This window comes from Acomys minous, assembly GCF_964271855.1.
Source record: "Acomys minous genome assembly, chromosome: 10".
NCBI lineage: Eukaryota > Metazoa > Chordata > Mammalia > Rodentia > Muridae > Acomys > Acomys minous.
The window spans coordinates 67464778-67487081 of NC_140491.1; the positions used below are offsets into that span (position 1 = coordinate 67464778).

General features: G+C 50.0%; 1 protein-coding gene across 18 annotated transcripts in view; it reads left to right on the plus strand.

The window, feature by feature from the left end:
• ODF2 (outer dense fiber of sperm tails 2) overlaps positions 1–22304 on the plus strand; it is a 46234-nt gene that overhangs the window by 16094 nt on the left and 7836 nt on the right. For 13 of the 18 annotated variants that reach the window (XM_084799333.1, XM_084799323.1, XM_084799320.1 and 10 more), the window contains 12 exons: positions 8392–8463; positions 9806–9877; positions 9966–10082; positions 10739–10924; positions 11217–11326; positions 13204–13339; positions 16134–16244; positions 16417–16521; positions 17545–17703; positions 19192–19292; positions 21076–21238; positions 21567–21692. In XM_084799333.1, coding sequence (XP_084655459.1) covers positions 8392–8463; positions 9806–9877; positions 9966–10082; positions 10739–10924; positions 11217–11326; positions 13204–13339; positions 16134–16244; positions 16417–16521; positions 17545–17703; positions 19192–19292; positions 21076–21238; positions 21567–21692 — 1458 coding nt within the window. Of the gene's footprint in view, positions 1–8391; positions 8464–9805; positions 9878–9965; positions 10083–10738; positions 10925–11216; positions 11327–13203; positions 13340–16133; positions 16245–16416; positions 16522–17544; positions 17874–19191; positions 19293–21075; positions 21239–21566; positions 21693–22304 lie in introns of those variants that run through there. The other 5 variants (XM_084799325.1, XM_084799326.1, XM_084799328.1 and 2 more) reach the window with 1 other exon arrangement.

The following is a 22304-nucleotide window of genomic DNA, read 5'->3' on the forward strand; positions in this document are numbered from 1 at the left end:
TTCCTAGTTATTCCAAGTATACACTGTGCAAGTATGGCGGATCGTGCATGTGGTGTTAGCCCTGAGTGTCTGAGGGACCCCTGCAACCCTGACACCCATTTAGACTACATAGTGAGACCATGTTGCAAATGAGCATTTTAAAAGGGCAGAGAAAAAATGGAAGGGGGAGGGGGGGGAATAGGGGGTGGGGGTGGGGGGAGAGCCAGGCGTGGTGGCACATTCTTTTAATTCCAGCACTCAGGAGGCAGAGGCAGGTGGATCACTGTGAGTTGGAGGGCACCTTGGTCTACAAAGTGAGTCTAGAACAGCCAAGGCTACACAGAGAAACCCCTGTCTTGGGAAAAAAAAAAGAGCAGGGGCGGGTAAAATGCTGGGGGATGTTGCCCAGTGTTGATGACTTGCCTCTCACATGCAGGCCTCTTGATTAAACCCTTAGTGCCACAGGAAAATAGGGCGTATGTGCAGATGGCATGTGTGCATGTATGTGTACACACATACCATGGCAAATGGAGATCAGAGGATAGTTTTGTGGAGTTGGCTTTTCTCCCTTTATGTAGGATCCAGGGATCAAACTCAGGCCACTGGGCTTACACAGTAAGCACCCTCACCTGCTGAACCATCTGTCTTGCAGGCCTCATCTTTATTTTTTTTCTGAGGAGAGTCTTGAGGCACAGGCTCCTCTAGACTTACTCTCTAGCTGAGGACAACCTAGATCTTTGATCCTCTCGTGTCCCCTCCCCAGTGCTGAGAGAAGGTGGAAGAGCCCGACACTTGGCTCTGCTGGTGCTGGAACTCGATTGTAAACCAGGCGGCTGGCCTTGAGCTCAGGGATCATCCTTCTGCCTCTGCCTCCTGAGCGCCGGGACTAAAGGTGTCTGCCACCTTTAACATCTCTTACACACAGATTCTTTGGTTTTCGAGACAGCGTCTCTCTGTGTAGCCCTGGCTGGCCTGAACTCATTTTGTAGACCAGGCTGGCCTCAAACTCACAGAAATCCACCTGCCTCTGCCTCCCAGGGTGTTAGGATTACCATGCCTGGTTTAAACATAGAAAAAGAGAAGACAAACAGGAGGGCAACAGTCTTTTTGGGTGGAGGTGGTGTCCCCTTTTGTAGCTGGCCTGGGTCTCAAGGTTGTGTTACTACCTGTACTTCCCAAGTGCTGGGATTCCAGATCTGAGCTGTCATTTCTGGCTTCAGCATGCTGTTTTGTGATAGATGTACTTTATGGAATCAAGATAATATATGTAGGGCCGGGTGTGGTGGCGCACGCCTTCAATCCCAGCACACTCGGGAGGCAGAGGCAGGTGGATCGCTGTGAGTTCCAGGCCAGCCTGGTCTACAAAGTGAGTCCAGGACAGCCAAGGCTACACAGAGAAACCCTGTCTTGAAAAACCAAAAAAGGGGCTGGAGAGATGGCTCATTGGTTAAGAGCACTGTCTGCTCTTCCAAAGGACCTGGGTTCAATTCCCAGCACTCACATGGCAGCTCACAACTGTCTGTAACTCCAGTTCCAAGGGATCTGACACCCTTGCCCCCATACCAATGCACATAAAATAAAATCAAATAAATTTAAAAAAAAAAAAGAAAAAAGATAATATATGTAGGACATACATTTCACATTTGTGGTAACAACACTTAAATTTTTTTTATAGTAACAGTGCTTTCAACATTTTTTATACTATATTACAAGAGTCATTATGTTGCATGGTGGGTCTCTTAAACATATTATTTTGTAGTTGAATTGTTTTTTAAAGATTACTTTGTATATGTCTGTGTGTGTGTGTGTGTGTGTCTGTGTGTGCACGCACAGGTGTGAGCCATCTCTCCAGCCTTGTAACTGAAATTTTGAGTCTTTGCACAGTATCTTACCAGTTTCACCTCCTCCGTCTGGTTGCTACCCATCTCTGCTCCTGTGTTTAAACCCTTGCAGACTATATAATATAAGTGCAGGAGGTGATGGTGCCTTCGTCTGTCTGTCTGCCTTGTTTAGTATTGTGTTCCCCAGGTTCAGCCATGCTGTCACAAATGGCAGACACCCCATGTTCACAGGATGATGGTGGGTAGTCCATATGCATTTGTGTCCATACTCGTTCATCAGTGGCTTTCCAATAGGGTTGGCCCTTGGGGTTATGAACACTGCCAGGTTAGCAGACATTTGTGTTTTCCCATGGTTCTGGGGATTGAGACCACGCACGTGCATGTTAGACAAGAGCTCCATGCTGAGCTACATCTCCAGCTCAGTCAACATTCCTGAAAGAGCGTATCAGATGGTTTCTGTTTGTTTTATGTGCGCGCACACGCACAAACACAACACAAGCATGCATGTGCACACACACACACACACACAGAGGCACACATAACAACTAATAAAAATGCTGTACTCACTGCCCAGCTTCCAATGTGTCCCTTGTGTCTCCATTTGTGATAATTTTCTCCTCAAAGGGAAGCTATATTTTTTATTTTCTTTTTATTTTCTTTTATGTATATGGGTATTTTTCCTGCGTGTGTGTCTGTACACCATGTTGGTTGAAACAAAGGTGTCATTCCTTAGCCCAGGCTTGCATGGAACTCAGTCTGTGGCCTCAAGCCCACAGCAATCCCCCTGCTTCAGCTTCGTAAGTGCTGGGATTGCAGGTGTCAGCCACCATACCCCACTACTACTTTAATGACATTGCTTTGCTCCTTAGGGCTTGGGTGTTTGTTGCTCTGTTCTCATCATAAGGGATTGCTGCTGTTGAGGACACTTGAATTGTCACATTGTGCTCATGTCTGTCATCCTACTGTGCTTGAACTGTCCTTGGATGGACATGACAGCACAGGCCTGGGAGCTGTGAGGACCGCCAAGTGTGTGTCAGTCTGGGCTACACAGTGACTTCCAGTGATTAGAGCTTGTTTCTAATGAACAAATAGATAGATATTCTATAGGATATTTCTATTAATGTTGCTAGTTACAGCCAAATTCTAAATAAATAAATAGTGTACTACATTGTTTTCAGTAATGCTAGTTATAGCTGTCATTTTCTCTAAAATTGTTATACTTGTTTAATTTCAACTTGGTGATCTCAGGCAGGTAATTCTTTCCTCAGTTCTCCCCATAAAGTGGGGGGACACCCTCCAATTGGGGTTGTACAAACATGACAACTTATGTGTGAGAACTGACGGACTGACATCCTTTCTGGCTTGTGACAGGTGCCTGGTAAATTCTCCTGGGAGGGGCGTGGCACTTTTAGAAAGCCTCACGATGGCCATTTTGATTTTGTTCTCTTTTGTGAGGATCAGGGGGAGGGTTTTCTTTGTTTGTGTTTGTTTTGTTTTGTTTAATACGAGATGTTCACTCAGTAGCCCTTGCTGGCTTGGAATTTACAGTGGAGACCCAGGCTAGCCCTGAACTCCTGATTACAAGTGGACACCATGACTCTCAGCTTTGATTTGGTTTTGCGATTGTGGTAGGGTCTCAATGGGGAGCTAAAGTGTAACCTTGCATTCTTGAACTTTTTGTTTCTGTCTTAAAAGCTGGGTGGCAAGCAAAGCCCTTGGCTCTGGTTTTGATTTGAGATGGGTCTTCTTTAGACTTTGTTGTCTGTGTAACCCAGGCTAGCCTTCACTTTTCTTTTTTGCATTTATGTTTGTACATCACACACATGCCTGGTACCTCCTTCAAAGGCTAGAAGAAGGCATCGGGTCTCCTGGACTTGGGAGTTAAGGACAGTTTAGAGTTTCCAAGTGGGTTCTGGGACCCTCCCCTCTCCCCCCCCCCCCCCCAGGGTTTCTCTGTGTAGCCTTGGCAGGCTGTCCTTGAACTCACAATGATCTACCTGTCTCTGCCTCCCGAGTGCTGGGATTAAAGGCGTGCCCCACCACGCCCAGCCATCAGAATCCTTGTCTATTAATGGCCTGGCCATCTCTCCAGTCCCTGACCTACATTTTTTTTTTTTTTTTAAGATTTACTATTTCTTTTTCCTTTTTTCCTTTTTTTTTTTTTTTTTTATTTATTATTATTTTTTTTTGAGACAGAGTTTCTCTATGTGGCCCTGGCTGTCCTGGAATTTGCTTTGTAGACCGGGCTGGCCTCAAACTCAGAGATCTGCCTGTCTCTGCCTCCTGAGTGCTGGGATTAAAGGCACCACCATGCCCGGCTCAAGATTTTTCTAATTGTGTGTGATGTGGGGGGGGGGTTGGTTGTGGGTGTGAGTGGCTGTGTATGTGTAGGGGTGGGTGGGTGCATGTGAGTGCAGTACCCTAAGAGGCCAAAGGTGAGTAGCCTAGGATCCCCTGGAGCTGGAATACAGTTGTAAGCTGCCACAGGGGAGCGGGGCCTCTGGAAGAGCAGCAAGCACTAAGGCTTTGAGCCACATCTCTAGCCCTGGCTTCCAATTTTTCATGGCTGCCTTCACCTTCTGATTGTTAGGATTCCAAGTGTGCACAGCAGGTTTAGTTTTCTCCTTTTATGATGATGTAATCTCTATTATCCTAGAGTCTGTCTCCTATTGGATAGGGCTACTTAGCAGCCTGAGTCCTTTGTTATTTTTGTTTTTTAATTATACAAAGAATATTCACATTTTAAAGGATTTATTATTTATACAGTGTCCTGTCTGCATGTACCCCTGCACACCAGAAGAGGGCACCAGATCTCATTATAGATGGTTGTGAGCCACCATGTGGTTGCTGGGAATTGAACATCCGACCTTTGGAAGAACAGTCAGTGCTCTTGGCCTCTGAGCCCTCTCTTCAGCCCCCACCTTGAGTTCTTAACTCAGGGCATGCAAGCTCTGTGTTGTGGGGCTCAGGGTCACGTTCTGTCTTTGTATTCTGGGTCCACTTCAGGGCCCAACTGCCCTTTGCAGCTGTGTGGCCTCAGCCCCCACCCTCAGCTGTGATGTGAGAGAGCGCCCCCTGGAGTAGGTGCGGTTAGGGAATGCATATGGTGCAGGAGAGCTGAGAGGCGTGTTTGGAGGCAGCAGCTGTAGGCCTTTGCTTTGCTCTCACCTTCTCCTCCTGAGGCCTCTTCTCACTGTGTGGCTCAGGCTGTCCTCCTCCATGAGCCTCCCAGGTGCTCAGCGCTGTCTCTCCCTCGTCAGTTCCTGGGTCTTAGGAACGGCATGGGGGACCTGGGAAATCAGCAGGAACAAGTGTGAGCCTCCTTCAAGGGATGCTTTATTTGGGTGTCAGGAAGCAGACTGGGGGCAGTCACAGAGAGGCAGGAAATGAGAAACTGGGCAGGGGAAAGCAGTCTTAAGATGCAGTGCCTCCCTGGTAATGAGGGAAGTGTAAGTTAAAACAGCACACCTGTTGCTGGCAAAGATCTTGCCTACCGAGCACTGGCAAGAGCAGGGCAGTGAACACTCAGCTCCTGCAGGGGACATGCGAGTTGCTGTGTCCCTCTTCCTGGTGTCACACCAGGAACCACTCTCCATGCCAGCAGTGTCTGTGCCTCGTTGTCTGAGAGTCTAAAGCCAAGCACAGTCTCATTGCCCAAACTGTACGAGGAGTTCGTGTAATGGAAGGTTAAGAGACAAAGTGGGCCAGGGAGGTAGCTCAGATGGTGAAAATGCTTGCCATAGAAGTATGAGGACATGAGTTCAAATCCCCAGAAGTGATGTAAAAGGCTGGGAGGGCTGGCGTAATTGACCAGTAGGAACAGTACATGTTGCAGGTGTAGGGTAGGTGAGGTATGTGTTGGGAAATGGTCGGCACAGTGAACTCACTCACTTTTCGTGTTATGGGAGCAGATGAGTTCTGTTTGAGCAAATGGCCTGTGTGTACCCAGTGTAGTGCCATTAAGCGCCAGTCACTGTAATCTACACTTTATGATATTAACTGTATAGCATTCAAATTATGTATGTCTCCGTAAAGCTTTCTTTAAAAACAAAACAAAACAAGGTGAGGCTGGAGAGATGGCTCAGAGATTAAGAGCACTATTTGTAGCCAAAGACATTTGGTTCTTAGCACTCATGTGGTGACTAGCAACCATCTATAACTCACGTTCTAAGGAATCTGATGCCACCTCCTGACTTCCACAGGAATTAAGCACACGTGTATTTATATAGGCAAAACAGTCATATGCGTAAAATAAAATCTAAAAGAGAAATCAGACTGCAAGGCTGGCATGGTGGTGCATACCTAGTAATCTCAGCATTCAGGTTGAGGAAGAAAGATCGAAGAGTTTTGGCCAGCCTGAGCTACATAGTGAGTCTTAGGCAAGCCTGGGCTACAGAGTGAGACAGTGTCTCAAAACAAACAAATCCAAACCAAAAATTCAGGTTGTAACACATAAATGATACCATGGCTGTGTCCTGACCTCATAAAATAACACAGACATCATTTGAGGGTATTTGGTTTATTTGTTTGTTTGTTTTGTTTTGCTTTGTTTTTAACACTGAGTTTCACTGTGTAGCCTTGGCTGTTCTAGAACTTGTTCTGTAGACCAGGCTAGCCTCAAACTCCCAGAGATCCACCTGACTCTGCCTCCTGAGTGCTGGGATTAAAGTACACCACCACTGCCTTCTAAATTACATCGGGTTTTTTGTTTGTTTGTTTGTTTGTTTGTTTTTTGAGACCGGGTTTCTCTGTGTAGTCTTGGCTGTCCTAGACTTGCTTTGTAGACCAGGCTGGCCTTGAAATTACTGCAATCCATCTGCCTCTGCCTCCCCAGTGCTGGAATTAAAGGCGTAAGCCACCACCACCCAGCCTTCTTTTTTTAAAGGTTTATTTTTTATTATGTACACATTGCTCTGCCCGCATGCCAGAAGAGGGCATCAGATCACATTATAGATGGTTATGAGCCACCATGTGGTTGCTGGGAATTGAACTCTGGATCTCTACAAGAATTGTCAGTACTCTTAACTTCTGAGCCATCTCTCCAGCCCCCATTTTTTTTTATATATGTATTTTTTATGATGTGCGTGTGTGTGTGTGTGTGTGTGTGTGTGTGTGTGTGTGTGTGTGTGTCTGTCTGTCTGTCTGTGTGTGTCTGTGCCTGCGAGCGCACTCTATCTACATATCTGCCTACAGGCCAGAGGAGGGCTTCAGATTGTGTTATAGATGGTTGTGAGCCACCATGTGGTTGCTGGGAATTGAACTCAGGACCTCTGGAGAACAGTCAGTGCTCTTAACCTCTGAGCCATCTCTCCAGTCCCAATTATACCATTCTTTAGAAACTGCATGTTAGTCCCTGCCTACTCCCTTAAGAAAAGGTGAAAATGTCTGTAGGTGCACCTAATGTAATGTAGAGAGGGCTGAGACATGGCTCAGTGTTTAAGCACAACTGCTGCTCTTCCAGAGGATTTGTGTTTGGTTCCCAGTACCCATAAGGTGGCTCACAACCATGTGATACCCTCTTCTGGCCTCTGTAGGTACTACATGCATGTGATGCCCAGACATATGTGCAGGCAAACATTTATATACATAAGAAAACAGACAAAAACCTAGAATAAAGTGAAGGGGCTGTTGCAGTGGCTCAGTGATTTTAAAGCACTCATGGCTCTTGCAGGGACCTGAGTTTGTTCTCCGCGTGCATGGGTGGCTCTCAATCATCTATAATAAGTTTCATGGGTCCTGATGCCGTCTTCTGACTTCCATGGGCACCACACACACATTTGGTACACACACATATAGGCAGGTTAAATAGTCATACACACTGAGGCTGCAGAGATGGCTCTTCTAGAGGTCCTGGATTTTTGTTTTTGTTTTTCAAGACAGGGTTTCTCTGTGTAGCCTTGGCTGTCCTAGACTTGCTTTGTAGACCAGGCTGGCCTCAAACTCACAGAGATCTGCCTGCCTCTGCTTCCCGAGTGCTAGGATGAAAGTCATGCGCCACCACGCCTGGCCCAGAGCTCCTGGACTTAATTCCCAGCACACATATGGTCACTCACAACCACCTGTCACTTCAGTCCCATGGGACCTGACGCTCTCTTCTGGCTATGGGCCCTGCACATATGTGGTACACAGATATACAAGTAGGCAGAACACCTATATACATAAGAGGGTGAAAAAAATCTAATTTTTAAAAAGAGCATTAAAAGTAAAATGAATTACACAAGCCAGGTGTGGTGGCACACGCCTGTGATCCCAGCACTCGGGAGGCAGAGGCAGGTGGGTCTCAGAGTTTGAGGACAGCCTGGTCTACAGACCAAGTTCTAGGACGGCCAAAAAAAAGGTAACTTAATAGAAAAGGGTTGGGAAGGCCCACTATCAAACCAGTGGTCTAGAGATCTGGAGGGTGGATGTGGCAATGTGTGTTGAGCTTTTACTAACAGTCATGACTTTATAACAAGACTGGATTAATATATACTAGTATGATTAGAAATATAGTTTGGGGAAAATAAAAGAGTTAGTGAGACATCATCACTGTATTTATTTAAACCTTGGTTCTTTTCTAACCATTCTGAAGGATTCCGACAGACTAATGGAGCAACAAGGTACATTACTGAAACGGCTGGCGGAGGCGGACTCAGAGAAAGCGGTAACTGCAGCCAGGCAACGGTTGGGGTCCAGAGGGGTCCATGCATGGAGATGCTGAATCCAGAGCAGGGCTGGGGCCGTGTTCTGGCACTTTCTCTGGGTGGTATTTTGTGATCTATACAATGGGTTGACATGCACTTTGCTGCACACAGTGAGACACCAGCATGACTCAGCATTAGTCTCCTGGCCCTCTTAAATCTGGGTTTCTTTTTTGGATTCCCAGCAGTCAAAAAGTGCACACTGCCTGATGTGGTAGCGCACACCTCTAATCCCAGCATTCTGGAGGCAGAGGCAGGATGATCTTTGTGAGGTTGAGGCCAGCCAGGGCTACAGAATAGAGACCTTGTTTCAAAAGGAAAAAAAATAGTCCATACCTTTTTGTTTCGCAACCCCTATTTGAGGGTTCTTTTCCAAGGCTGCATGTTCCGTGGAACTGGAAGCTGTTCAGCATGTTAGTTCATGAGTGCAGGAGACAAATGGGGAAGGCTGTGGCCAGAGGATCTGGGGAGCTGTTGGCAGGCCTGGGCTTATAATTCCTCAGGCGTCTTAATTCCACGGCTTCGGAGCTTCTGGTATTAAGTGGCCTTTTGTGTCCTACCAGAGGCAGTCAAGGCCTTGCTGCCTGACTAGTGATGACTGTGGAAGATGCCAACCTGTGTGTACCTCTCCCCAGCTCAGCAGCCCTCACGGTCTCAGAGTGCTTTCTTAATAAGCCATCTGGAAGGCCAGAAGAGAGGGAAAGAGGAGCGACAGTGCAGCTTTGAGGAAGGAGTGGGAGTTGAGGGCACTTGATGCTCCGCACACCGAGCTGTTTCAAAAGATGTTGAAGAGTTAGTCACAGTAGATAAACATGAGATTTGTAGATTACAGAACAAAATGCATTTTAGATTCATTTTGAATGATGTGTGGCTCTTGCTGGGCAGGAACGTCTTAGGGATCCTTTGAGCTTTGCGCTTTTGTATATTTTCCAGTTAGCATCACTTTTTTTTTTTAAGCTGAGAAACATATGTTCATTGTCATATTTAAAAATTATTATGAGCCAGGTGTGGAGACACATATCTTTAATGCCAGCACTCAGAAGACAGAGGCAGGTGGATTTCTGAGTTCAAGGCTAGCCTGATCTATAGAGCAAGTTCCAGGACAGTCAAGGCTACCCAGAGAAGCCGTGTCTCGAAAAACAAAACAAAACAAAACAATAATGTTGGCTCGCCCGGGTGCCCGTGTTGGGTGGTCGGAGGCCCGTGACTGTGTTGGGTGGTCAGAGGCCCGTGACCGTGTTGGGTGGTCGGAGGCCCGTGACCGTGTTGGGTGGTCGGAGGCCCGTGACTGTGTGTCTTCCCCAGCGCCTGCTGTTACTGCTGCAAGACAAGGACAAGGAAGTGGAAGAGCTCCTCCAGGAGATACAATGCGAGAAGGTACTGCGGCCAGCACCCGCCGGGGGAGGAGCCCACTCAGCACACTGCCATGCGGGAGCCGCCTCCATCCCTTTCTCTGTCTCTCAAGGCTCAAGCAAAGACAGCGTCTGAGCTTTCCAAGTCCATGGAGTCCATGCGTGGACATCTACAGGCACAGCTTCGGTGCAAAGAAGCTGAGAACAGTCGCCTGTGCATGCAGATCAAGGTGCTTGCGGGCTCCTGGCTGGGGCAGGAAGAGGCTGTCACTCTTAGATTTCTCGTGATTACCTAAGGAAAGTCAGTAGTCTCAAATGCTTTCCAGGTTCCCAAGTTGACTGCTCTGGGTGACTTGGGTATCTGATGATTTTAAAAGCTCTCTATGGGAAGCTGGGCATGGTGGTGCATGCCTTTAATCCCAGCATTTGGGAGGCAGAGGCAAGCAGATGCTGTGAGGTTGAAGCCAGCCTGGTCTACAAAAGTGAGTCTAGGACAGCAAGGACTGTTACAAAGAGAAACCCTATCTTGAAAAACAAAAACAAAGCTTTCTGTAGGGGGGCTGGAGAGATGTCTCAGAGCTTAAGAGCACTGGCTGTTCTTCCAAAGGTCCTGAGTTCAATTCCCAGCAACCACATGGTGGCTCACAACCATCTATAATGTGATCTGATGCCCTCTTCTGGCCTGCAGGTGTACATGCAGGCAGAGCCCTGTATACATAATATTTTTTTTTAAAAAGCTCTCTGTGGTCAGAGAGACCTGGGCATGAGGGGTGGCACCATGGTGCTGGTGTCTGTCCTAGGAGGGTCAGAGTTCTTACATTTTCTCCTCCTCTGCCATGTCTCCTAGCTGTATTCCCATCTCTTACCTTCCTCTGTCTCCTTCCAGAACTTGGAGCGCAGTGGGAACCAGCACAAGGCGGAAGTGGAGGCCATCATGGAGCAGCTGAAGGAACTGAAGCAGAAGGGAGACCGAGACAAGGAGACCCTGAAGAAGGCCATCCGAGCCCAGAAGGAGCGCGCGGAGAAGAGTGAGGAGTACGCCGAGCAGCTGCACGTGCAGCTCGCTGACAAGGTGACAGGCCTGGCCTCCCGGTGGGTGGATGAGCTGGGAGGGGCGTGGCTGGGAAAGGCACCTGGCTGAAGTGCTAGGACGCTCTAGCACATCCATCTTGAGGAAAGGATGGCTCGGGATCTGCCCACAGGATGCAGTGGGATGCTGCGTGCCCGGGAGCTCTTCTGTACCATTCCCAGCATCCTCTGACCTTGAGAGAGGCAGAAGAGGAAGGCTGGGGCTGTTAGGCCACCCTGCCTCCCTTCAGCCTGTGTGGACACCGAGCTGATAAGCCTGCTGTCCTGTGTTCCAGGACCTTTATGTCGCTGAAGCTTTATCTACTCTGGAGTCATGGAGGAGCCGCTACAACCAGGTTGTGAAAGACAAAGGCGACCTGGAGTTGGAAATCATCGTCCTGAATGAGTATGTCTTTGTGTTACGAGAGGAGACTGCGTGTGAGGGGCGTGAGGGGCAGGTGGAAGGAGCACGGTGCCCTGAGGCCTCAAACTCATCAGGCTGTGGTCCCTGCAGCTTGGAATTGTAACCTGTGCTAAGATGTGGCAGCCTTGGGCTAGACTCTGGCTCTAGCTCTGGGCCACCACACCACTTGCCTCGCATTTGGGAGGCCCTGGTCTCCACCCCCTGAACCGCAAACAGCCACAAGTATGCTCACGGGGATAAGCTTCCCCAGCACAGAGGCCCAAGCCTGGCCCTCCTCTGTGCACCAGGACACGGGCATGTAGTTGTCCTGCTTGACCTTGGCGGGGGATGGTGTAGCTGGTTCTTGTGCCTTCTCTGGGGTCTGCTCAGAGCTGCCTGCCAACAGGTCAAAGGTGTGGCAGGGAGACAGGCAGCAGTAGCCTCCAGGGTGTGGGTGACTGACTTTGACCCGCTTGGTTTGCCGTAGTCCGCTGTTCCTTCAGTGGAAGGGTATATGTGGGACAGCTCTCACTTGCCAGCCTGTGTGCTGAATCTGGGGCTCCAGCTGGAAGAAGGAAAATGCGTTACCTGCCTTGAGCTCCATTCGAGGCCCCGGGTCTACAAATGCATCAGCTTCTTTGGTCAAGGAAATGGGGATCCCAGGGAGCTAGCAGCCTCCCACTTGAGGAAAGCTTTCCTTGGGAAGTGCTTGTGTCCCGTTCAACTCAGCCGGGCGTCACAGGCTGAGAACCTGCCATGTGTCAGGCGCCATTCTCAAGGGATGCTCTGTTTGGTGTAAGGAAGGATGCGTGAACAGGAGGGTTGAAGAAGTGACGTCCTGACGGGGAGCCTGAAGCCGCCTTTACAGGGTCAGGAGCATTCTGCCGGTGAGGTGCCGAGCACTGGCTTAGGCCCGGTCAGTGCTCACTCAGTGGTTGCTACATGACAGCTTCTGTGTGAACAGCACTAAGAACACAGCTGGGTCATAGCTCAGTGAAACAGTTGGCTAGTATGTGAGAAGCCCCCCCACCTCCACCCCCAAATAATAAAAACTACAACCTCCAAGCAGCTGGGCAGTGGTGGTGCACACCTTTTATCCCAGTACTCAGGAGGCAGAGGAAGGCGGATCTCTGAGTTCGAGGCCAGCCTGGTCTACAGAGTGAGTTCCAGGACAGGCAGGGCTACACTGAGACACTCTGTCTCAGAAAAACAGCAAAATGAAACCAAGCCAGCGAACAAAATCCCCAAGAGCAGTGTGATGGTGTGAGGTTGAGGTGTGTGAGCCCCCGAGCCCTGGAACTCCAGTGAGGCTGTGCAGTCTCTACAGTCCTGCTGTGTGCCCACAAAGGAGGGGGAGTAGGCGGGAAGCCAGCTGCCAGTGGCTCCTTCATTGTCACCTGAGTCGCTCTTGCATAGCCGTCATAGTTTTCCTTTCACTAGCCAGGTGTGCACACACAGGAACATTGCCACACGTGCCAAGTGCCTGGGTTGAGGACTGTCTGAGCAGCTGTTAGCAACTACCAACCTGGAAGTGGAGAGGGGAAGATCTCAGAGTAACCTGTCCTAACAGGAAGAAGGCATGGGAGGGCTGGCTGCTGGTGCTGACAGCTGGGAGGGACCGTGTCTCAGCCTTGCACAGTGATAGACTGGGCATTCTTCACAGTCATCCTGGCTAAATGTAGACAGCTTCCAGAGGAAGCACCACGGGGCAGTTCTTGGAAGACATTGGGTAGAGGTGGGACACTGCTGTGGGGACGCTGCATGTTGCCCTGGAGACTGGGGAGCAGCTATGCAGCATGCCGCAAGGTAGAAATGGTCTCTGGTGGGGTGAACTCCACTCCTGCAAAGATCTGGGAATTGATCGTCTGCTCCTCTTCCAGCCGGGTCACGGATCTCGTAAACCAACAACAAAGCTTGGAAGAGAAGATGCGGGAAGATCGGGACAGCCTGGTGGAGAGACTGCACCGGCAGACTGCGGAGTACTCTGCCTTCAAGCTGGAGAACGAAAGGCTCAAGGTCTGGATGCACGCTGGGAGCGGGCTCAGTGGGCGCAGACGAGCCAGGCGTCTTGAGAGTGCTCTGGTCTCTGGCAGCTCTGGCCTTAGTCCCACTGCTGCCCCTTACTAGGGGTGACATGTAATCAGTGTATATTGTTGCGCACTCTGAGTGGGTAGCTGAGTCCTGCCAAGCATGTGGTAGCTCATGTGAAATGCCTGCGTACGTGCTGTGTGTTCCTGGCAGAATGGACTGTGGTCTAGTCATGGCTCTCGAGGGAACTGCTGGGGATGTCACACATTCCCCTGTGGCCTTCCAAATGTATGTTGCCCGGTTTGGGCCCATAAGGAAATTGGGCCTGAGGCCAAAGATAAAGCAAGCAAGGCTTAAAGAGAGTCATAACAGGATTTGTCCAAGGAACTATTTGGAGTTGAGATTTGAGATTGACAATGATTCTGTACACCCAGCTGTCTCTAAATCCTGGATGTGGTGGCACACAACTGTCATCCCAGCACTGAGGAAACTGAGGCAGGAAGATCACTGAAAGTTTATTAATTTGACTTAAACCTCACTTATAGAGTGAGAACTGTCTGAAACAAACCCAAACTCCAAACAGGCTCCTAACTTAACTCACCCCTAATTCACGAGGCCAGACACCTAACACCTGAAGAGAGGCGACCACCCCGCATCCCTCCCCCTCACTTCTGATTTTAGTTTTTGTTAGGCAAGATAATTTTAAGAAAGTTTGACATGGAGAGGTACATAAACCCTTAAATTTTCATAAAGTAAACAGTTTTTCAGTCATTCTGAAAGTTGCAAGCACCCTGCTGACGGGGTCATCTCAAACCCATCTGCGTGGACTTCCCCGGCACCCTAGAGGCTGTGCACTGGTGCAGCTCACTCCCCAGTGCTGTAGGTGGGAGCTGTGAGCTGGATCTACTAGTGTTTATCTGTAGTGGTAGTGGACAATTGGGCTGTTCGTGGGGTGCTGTGGACATCTCTTGGGGTGCATATAGTTAGTTACACTTGTAATAGAATTGCCAAGTCATCAGGGGCTTCAACCTTAGCGGATGCTAGCATATGGCAGAGTGGCTGTTCCGTTGTTTGCGCTGGTGACCTGTCAGCATCTGCAGTTGTTCTGCATCCCCCTGCAACATTGTTATTATCAGTCTTTCCTAGTTTTACTGCTTTGTGATACAGTATCTTTGCTGTGCTGCATTTTTAGATGCACTGAAAATAATTTCCAAGGGTCTAGGAGTGGTGACACACAAGCTGAAGGCCAGCGTGGGAGGACTATACATAGTGAGTTTCAGGCCAGCTTAGAGACCATATCTCAAATAATATTATTAATGTCCAAATCCAACACTTAGTTTTTAATTATAGCCAAGTGTATCTGTGTAGAATATACAATGTAGTATTGAAAGTGTTGTCTGTGGAAGTATCCCCTTAGCCACTCAGATAAGTTCATAGGAGAAGCTTAAAACATCTTTTTTTCTTTTTTTTTGCTTAAAATATCGTAGAAGCTGAGGTGTTGCTCAGGTTGAGGGAGCACTTGACGTGTGCCACACTCCCAGACACAGGTCTCTGTCCTGACGGTAGCAGTGAACCCACTCACTCCCTCACCCAGGGGATACTCTGAGGTTTCCTACTTTGTGCTCGGTGCTCCTCCCCCTCACCCCCCCCCCCATCTCCCTGTCCTTTTCTGTGATGCTGAGGACAGAAGACAGGGCCTTGCACGTGCTAGCCAGCACTGTACCATGAGGCTGTATTCCCAACCCTTTCCTTTCTTTAGGTAAGTGCCTTTGTTGTTGTTGTTGCTTGCTTGCTTGCTTGTTTTTTTTGGGACAGGGTTTCTCTGTGTAAGAGTCCTGGCTGTCCTGGAACTCTCTTTGTAGACCAGGCTCACCTCAAACTCACAGAGATCCTCCTGCCTCTGCTTCCCGAATGCTGGGATTAAAGATGTGTCCCAACTCGCCTGGCTTTAGGTCAGTGTCTGTTTTGTTTTGTTTCTTTGAGACGGGGTTTCTCTGTGTACCTTGGCTATCCTGGACTCACTTTGTAGACCAGGCTGTTCTCGAACTCACAGCGATCCTCCTGCCTCCGCCTCCCGAGTGCTGGGATTAAAGGTGTAGGTCAGTGTCTTAAGCCTTATCTTTTTTTCCTTTTCCCTCTCTTCTCTCTCCACTTCTGCCCTTCCGTCTTGGATAGTGTGTTATACTTTAACTAGCTTCAAACTTGCAGTTGTCCTGCCTCGACCCACTGAGAGCTGGGATTAAACTCATGCCTCTGTGTTCACTCATTCTTGCTCTCACTCCTGCATCCTGCAAAACCAGTCATGTACCAGGAACGAACCTGAGAGAGAAGAGGGAATCCTCTGTCCTGAAAGTACATTTACAACATAGTATTAATCTTAAAAAGTATTTTGCAAGTTGTGAAAGCATCATATACTTTGTTTATTCCTGAAACAAGTTATAGGACAATAGTTCTGTGGCCAACTCCTGAGCCTTGGCACGTGACCCCTGTGTTTTATACTCATTTTCTTTCTAGCCTGCTAGGCAGGTGCGTTACCAGTTACCACTTGGCTGCACTGAGCCCGCTTTCCTTTACAGATTGCGTATTGCTTTGGGAATGAGAATTCCCATTTATTTGTCATTACCTCTGTCCACTGGAAGGTCACTGTAGGAGACTCCCTCGATGATGACAATGACTATGTTACAGAAGCGTGTTGTTTGCTGGTGTCCAGCCGCAGACTGAGGGCCGGGAGGCCCCTGGGCCCGGCCTTGTCTCTGTTGCTCACAAGCCCTCCCTTCTGCAGGCTAGCTTTGCCCCTATGGAGGACAAGCTCAACCAGGCTCACCTGGAGGTGCAGCAGCTGAAGGCGTCGGTGAAGAACTACGAGGGGATGATTGACAACTACAAGAGCCAGGTGAGCCGGGGGGCGGCCAGGTGAGCCGGGGGGCGGCCAGGTGAGCCCCGGGGGCGGCCAGGTGAGCACGGGGGCTGCCTGCCCCTCTACGCGGCCGCTCGTCGCTAGGTCTCCCGGGGGAGGTGGGAGGACCGGGCTCTGCCCAAGAGCCCCATTGTGGCTTTGTCCCTAGGTGATGAAAACAAGATTGGAGGCTGATGAAGTGGCTGCCCAGCTGGAGCGCTGCGACAAGGAGAACAAGATCCTTAAAGATGAGATGAACAAAGAAATTGAGGCGGTACTGCCCCCATTTTCTGCTCTCTTCCCTGCCCTGTGCCCTTCGCCCTACCTGATTTTTGGTTCCCACCACACTCTTATTTTTTCTTTGTTGTCCTCTCTGGCTTTTCTCTGTACTAAGCTTCTTAGTGTGGCTCACCTGCCCACCCCACAGTGAGAGAGAGAGAGAAAGAGAGAGTGAGAGTGAGAGAGAGAGAGAGAGAGAGAGAGAGAGAGAGAGAGAGAGAGAGAGTGAGAGAGAGAGTGTGTGTGTTTGCCTTTTCCTCAAGGAAAAAGGCCCCTTTTGTTTGGAGCATCTAAGTGGACTCAGATCCACTCAATGGCCAGGTATTTATAGAGCCTTTCTTCTTCTGCCTGGGATCTTTGTTTGTGTAGCATCTGTAAATGTTTTCTTACAGAGTTGTTGGCTGAGTGGTGGGTAGTGATTGCCTAGCAATAACTGTGGAGACAGTCTGAGTCAGGTTCTGCCACTAGTTTCTAGAGCAGCTCACTGCCTGTCTCCTCATCCCTGGTCCTCAGTCTCGCTAAGCCTCCAGGCTGGAGCTACCTCTTTTATTTATTGCTGTGAGCCTTGCCTTTAGCAGCTGAGCCATCTCACCAGCCCAGGGCCAGCTATTTCTAATTCCCCTGATCTTTGCATCATCACGGCTGCCTTCCTGGAGGCTTTGGCGTTAGACCAGCCTGTGATCCTGGCTTTTCCAGGTCTTAGCTAAGTTTGATCCCTGTACCCTTAGTGTTCTTTTGTGGTTATAACTGCGCCTGCTTTACTACTCAAAGTAACTGCAGAGATCCCTCAGGGCAGTGCTGAATCCTGGTGCCACTGATAGTGCTGACTAAGTGAATGGCCACCGCACGAGGCAAGGCAGGTCCAAGTGTGCCCTGCAAAGATCAGCCTGCTTGGCCAACTGCTGACTGTGGGTTTTGCGAAGTCTTCAGGGACTGGAGCAGCCCTGCTGTACTGTAGAGGAAGGCCGTCCTGTTCTCAGTCAGATCTTGTCAACGGTGGCCTCCTCTTCTGCTGCAGGCCCGCCGGCAGTTCCAGTCACAGCTGGCTGACCTACAACAGCTGCCTGACATCCTCAAGATCACGGAGGCCAAGCTGGCTGAGTGCCAAGACCAGCTGCAGGGCTACGAGAGGAAGAACATCGACCTCACAGCCATCATTTCAGACCTGCGCAGCCGGGTAAGGGACTGGCAGAAGGGATCCCACGAACTGGCCCGAGCGGGGTCCCGCTTACCGAGATGAGCTGCACGCCCCCCAAGGGAGGACCACTTCCTTTTTCTTGGCTGCCGATTTCTGAAAGGAGTGAGCTATCATCAGTGCTGTGAAATAAAAGTCTGGTGTGCCAAACGTTTCGTGTTGCACAAAATGATTGTAGCTGTAGGCCTCGCCACTCTGGGAGCCTTTGGGTCCTCCTGCTATGGCCACCCGTGCTCTGCTTCCTTGTGCCCTGCTTGTCCCGCCGCTGTCCTGCGTCCACAGCCACAGAGAGGAGACCCAGCAGACACCTGGCCATCGCTTGTCCTTTGTTCAGCTTTCTCAAGCTTTAACTGCTTCTCCTTGTTTTCCACAGATCCACTACCTGGGATTCTGTTCTGAGAGACAGAAGCAAGCAGCCCTGTTGTCCAGAAGCGATCAGTCTCTCAGTTACTGGCATGAGCCTCCTGCCTGCACTGTCCAGACAGCATAGACCACTCATTTCTTGTCTGACTGGGGCAGGTCTCCACCCTTTTTAAAATCTATCTTTCTTTCATCTCTCTCTTCTCTCTTCTTTCTTCATCTTTTAGTTTTGTTTTTTTTTGGGGGGGGGGCGGAGGGGAACAGGGTCTCAGGCCCAGGCTGCACTGTGTAGCCAAGGACGACCTTAAACTCCTAATCCTCTCCCTGCCTCCGAAACGCTGTGATTGCAGTCATGCACCGCTTCACCCCACTCCTCTCCTGATGTGTTTCCTTGGGCAGCCATAACAGGAAGCTGCTGTTTTGATCATCAGCTGCTGAGCACCCGCCCTCTCCAGCAGGCTGTCATTTCATCCCCCAGGAACCTGATTGACTGTGTGGGTTAGTTATCCAATAGCAGCCTGAGACCCAGAGGGGATAAGTGAGTTCCAGTGTCACAGAGATACTAAGTACTCACAGGGATTCGAACCCATGGCTTCAAGACTTGAATGTGCTCAGGGTCTCTTGAGCTTGCACCTGAGGCTCTCACATAGCGCAACACTCAGGATAACTTCTCAGAATTGCTGGCCCAGATGGGTTAGAGTGCTTCCATTGCCCTGCTGCATTGCCCCGTTAAGGAGACGAAAACAGTGGTGCCAGCAACATAATGGGGGAAGCTCAGTGCTTGGTTGTACAGTGAGCTGCTGCTAACGCCTTCTGGAGTCTACTACAGTCCCAGCGGGGCCTGTGGTACCACTTCTGATCAGGAACGAGTCACAGTTGTGGGTCTTCAGCATTTAGCCTGTGTTCTCCTGGTTTGGGGGGTGGAGCAGGTCTTCCCTGCCCCTGCTTTCTTCTTTTTTCCAGGTGGTTTGTCGAATATGGGACACCTGCCGAGGGCCCCATGCCTTCTTCCTGGGTGTGGAAGACATCACCCGGACAAGGGAGCATTCCTTTGTTACTTGCCCTTAGAGAAATTCCCTCGTAAACCACCCTGCGTTCCTGTCATTTTAGATCGAACATCAGGGGGACAAGCTGGAGATGGCGAGAGAGAGACACCAGGCTTCCCAGAAGGAAAATAAACAGCTGAGTCTGAAGGTGGATGAACTGGAGAGGTTAGAGGCACTTGGTCCTGTGTCTGTCGTCCTCCTAGGCCTTGAGGCTTCCTGCCGCTTAGCTGCTTTGTGCTTAGTGGGCCAAAGTATTTGAGGGACTCAAGGCCCTGGAAGGTGCTAGGCAGAACTCAAAAGAAGAGCTGCTTGCATTTCAGTGGTAAGCATTGTGGGCGACAGGAAGTGGGTGTCAGCCTGGAGGGATGCTGTGTGACTACGTGAGCGGAGACAGTCTGCCAGCAGGCACCATTATCTCACGGCATGCTTAGGCCAAGCCGACCAGCAGGGCCCGCCTTGACCGGAGCAGCCAGAACCCCCCTGTACTGCTGACCAGCACTCCCTCAACCTCCTTGAAGTGATGCTTCTTAACTCTCACATAAGCTAGTTGTATCTGTGTGCCAGCTCGGTCGGTTTTAAAGGTTTATTTTTAACTTATGTATTCGTGCCTGTCCTGGAGTGTGTATGTACATGTGAACACAGGTGCTCACAGAGGCCAGAGACGCACATCCCCTGCAGCTGGAGTGGCAGCCGGTTGTGAGCTGCCGATGTGGGTGCTGGGAATTGAGCTTGGGTCCTTTGCAAGAGCCGGGTGTGCTCTTAACCGCCGAGCCATCTCTCTAGGTCCTATCCCCTTTAAACCTATTTTTGTTTACTAATATTGATTTGTGCCCAGCATGGACAGCGGCGTGGGTGTAGCCGTCAGAGGACACCATCTTCCCTCCATCCACCATGTGGGCCCTGGGGGTTGACAGTAAACGCCTTTACCCACTGAACCATATTTTGCCTGCCCCTGATTTGGTTGGTTGATTGATTTGGTTTTGGCTCTTTGAGACACTCTTGCCTTTGCCCCCTGGATACTGGGGTCATAGGTGTGGACTACCCAGATGGTGTCTATAAGGAAGCCAAGCTCAGGGAAAGATTGTAACTTTCCCAGATGCACATAGTTGGTGCCTACGAAAGCTGCTCCTTATTCCGGGAACTCTTCCTCCAGAACCATGTTAGCATCTGTAAGTGGAGGACCGAGCCCGGTGTAATGGCACACCACTACTCCCAGTACTTGGAAGGCTGAAGCTGGAGGCCAGCCTGGGCTATGGAATAAGACCTTGTCTCAAAACTAAAAACCAAGCCCGGAGAGCTAAGAACTGAGGGCTTAGGGTCTTAGTTGCCCTAGAGGCCAGTCCAGCCTGGAGTGGGGCTGGAGCAAGTGGCCTGTTTCCACCTCTGCTCTGCCTAACTGGCCCACAAAATGTAGTTAGGTTCAACAGGACTTGCGGTGTTCCTCCAAGAGGAAGGTGTTCTGGAAGAGCAGGGAGACATATAAAGTAGGGTAGCAACAGCTGTCCAGTGTCTGTCACGTAAGGTGCTGTGTGGCTCAGCTGAAGTCTGCTGAGCTGGGTTTTGATAACACCTGCCAGCTGTGCTGACCTCAGTCTCTGTCCTCCCGCTTCCCTCGGGCTCCCTTACTCCTGGAATGGGTTGATGATGACAGGCCCTCTGTGAGCTCTAGGTTGCTGTCCTCTGTGTGACAGTGTGCAAGGGGCACTGTGTGCACTCAGTTACACTTGCACTTCCCCCACTCTCCTCGCTGTGGCTGCCTGTTGCAGTTGCACAGTCCAGTAGCCCCCGAGCTGATCTGAAATGCTTTCTGTTTCTTCCTGTGGCTCCTTGGAGATTCATGGAGATTCTTCAAGTGACGAGATTCTCAGGTCAGGGGAGGCGGCAGCCCCCTGGCAGTGGATCGTGGCAGGTAGGTCACTGCAGGGGCTCATGGAGTGCTCTTACCTAGGAAACTGGAGGCCACCAGCGCCCAGAATGTCGAGTTCCTACAGGTGATTGCCAAGAGGGAGGAGGCAATCCACCAAGCTCAGCTGCGGCTGGAGGAGAAAACGCGGGAATGCGGGGCCTTGGCGCGGCAGTTGGAGAGCGCCATTGATGACGCCAGGCGGCAGGTCAGCCACTGTTGGCTAGTCAGCTGTGTCCAGCCTCTCTTAGCCTACTCTCCCATCTGAAGAATGGCAGCTCACAACTGTCTGTAGCTCTAATTCCTAGGAACTAGATATACATGCAGGCAAAACACCAATGCACATAATAAAAAAAAAATAATAAGGGAGAGAGACAGAGACAGAGAGAGAGAGCTCTTCCTTCGAGTTAGCTTCTGCTCCAAGGCTCTTGGAAAAATGTTGCTGCTGGTGTGCCAGTGGGCTATGATTGGTCAGTGGATCCGGAAGCCTTCTCTCTGGCAGGTAAGGTAGCCCTGTTTCTGTACTTTGTGTGCAGGTGGAACAAACTAAGGAGCAGGCACTCTCCAAGGAGCGAGCAGCTCAGAGCAAAATCCTGGACCTTGAGACCCAGCTGAGCAGGACCAAGACAGAACTCGGCCAGCTGCGGCGGACCCGTGACGATGTGAGTTGCGCTATAGGCAGGGCTTCCTAGGGCGGCAGGCCAAGCTGTCTGCTGGTGTTGTCCTCAGTCTGACGTAGGTTGTTATCTCTGGTCACCTTGCTGCCCTTTAAGGAACCCTGGGTAGACCTCCTCCCATTTTTGGTACTAGGAATTGAGCTCAAGGCCTTGATGGTGTTAGGCAAGCTGCTGCCACTGAGCTGTGGCTCCTGTTACATCCCTTCTTAAATTCAAATTTGCAAGATGCTCTTTGACCTAAAACACTCCTATACAGCTAAACAGTTTAGCATATCCATAGACTTGTGAAATTCCCAAATTCCTGTTAGGGGTAAAATGGTGGGTTAGGAGCTGCCTCCATATGAGTGGGTGGCAGAGAGTCAAAGTAGAGAAAATCACTTTTATTCCAAAATCCACAAAGGAAGTAAAAGGCAGCCTGGACAGTGCAGAAGGAGCAGGCGGCTCCCTGAGAAGTAAGAGCAGCAGCAGTCCTCTGCTGCAGAGAGGAGGCTGATACCATCCCAGCTCAGGTCTGGTTCCTGGCCTCACGGTGCTGAGGGCTGAGCCTTCAAGAGTAGACTGTCCAGTAAGAAGACGTCCAAATGGGGCCTGGAGAGC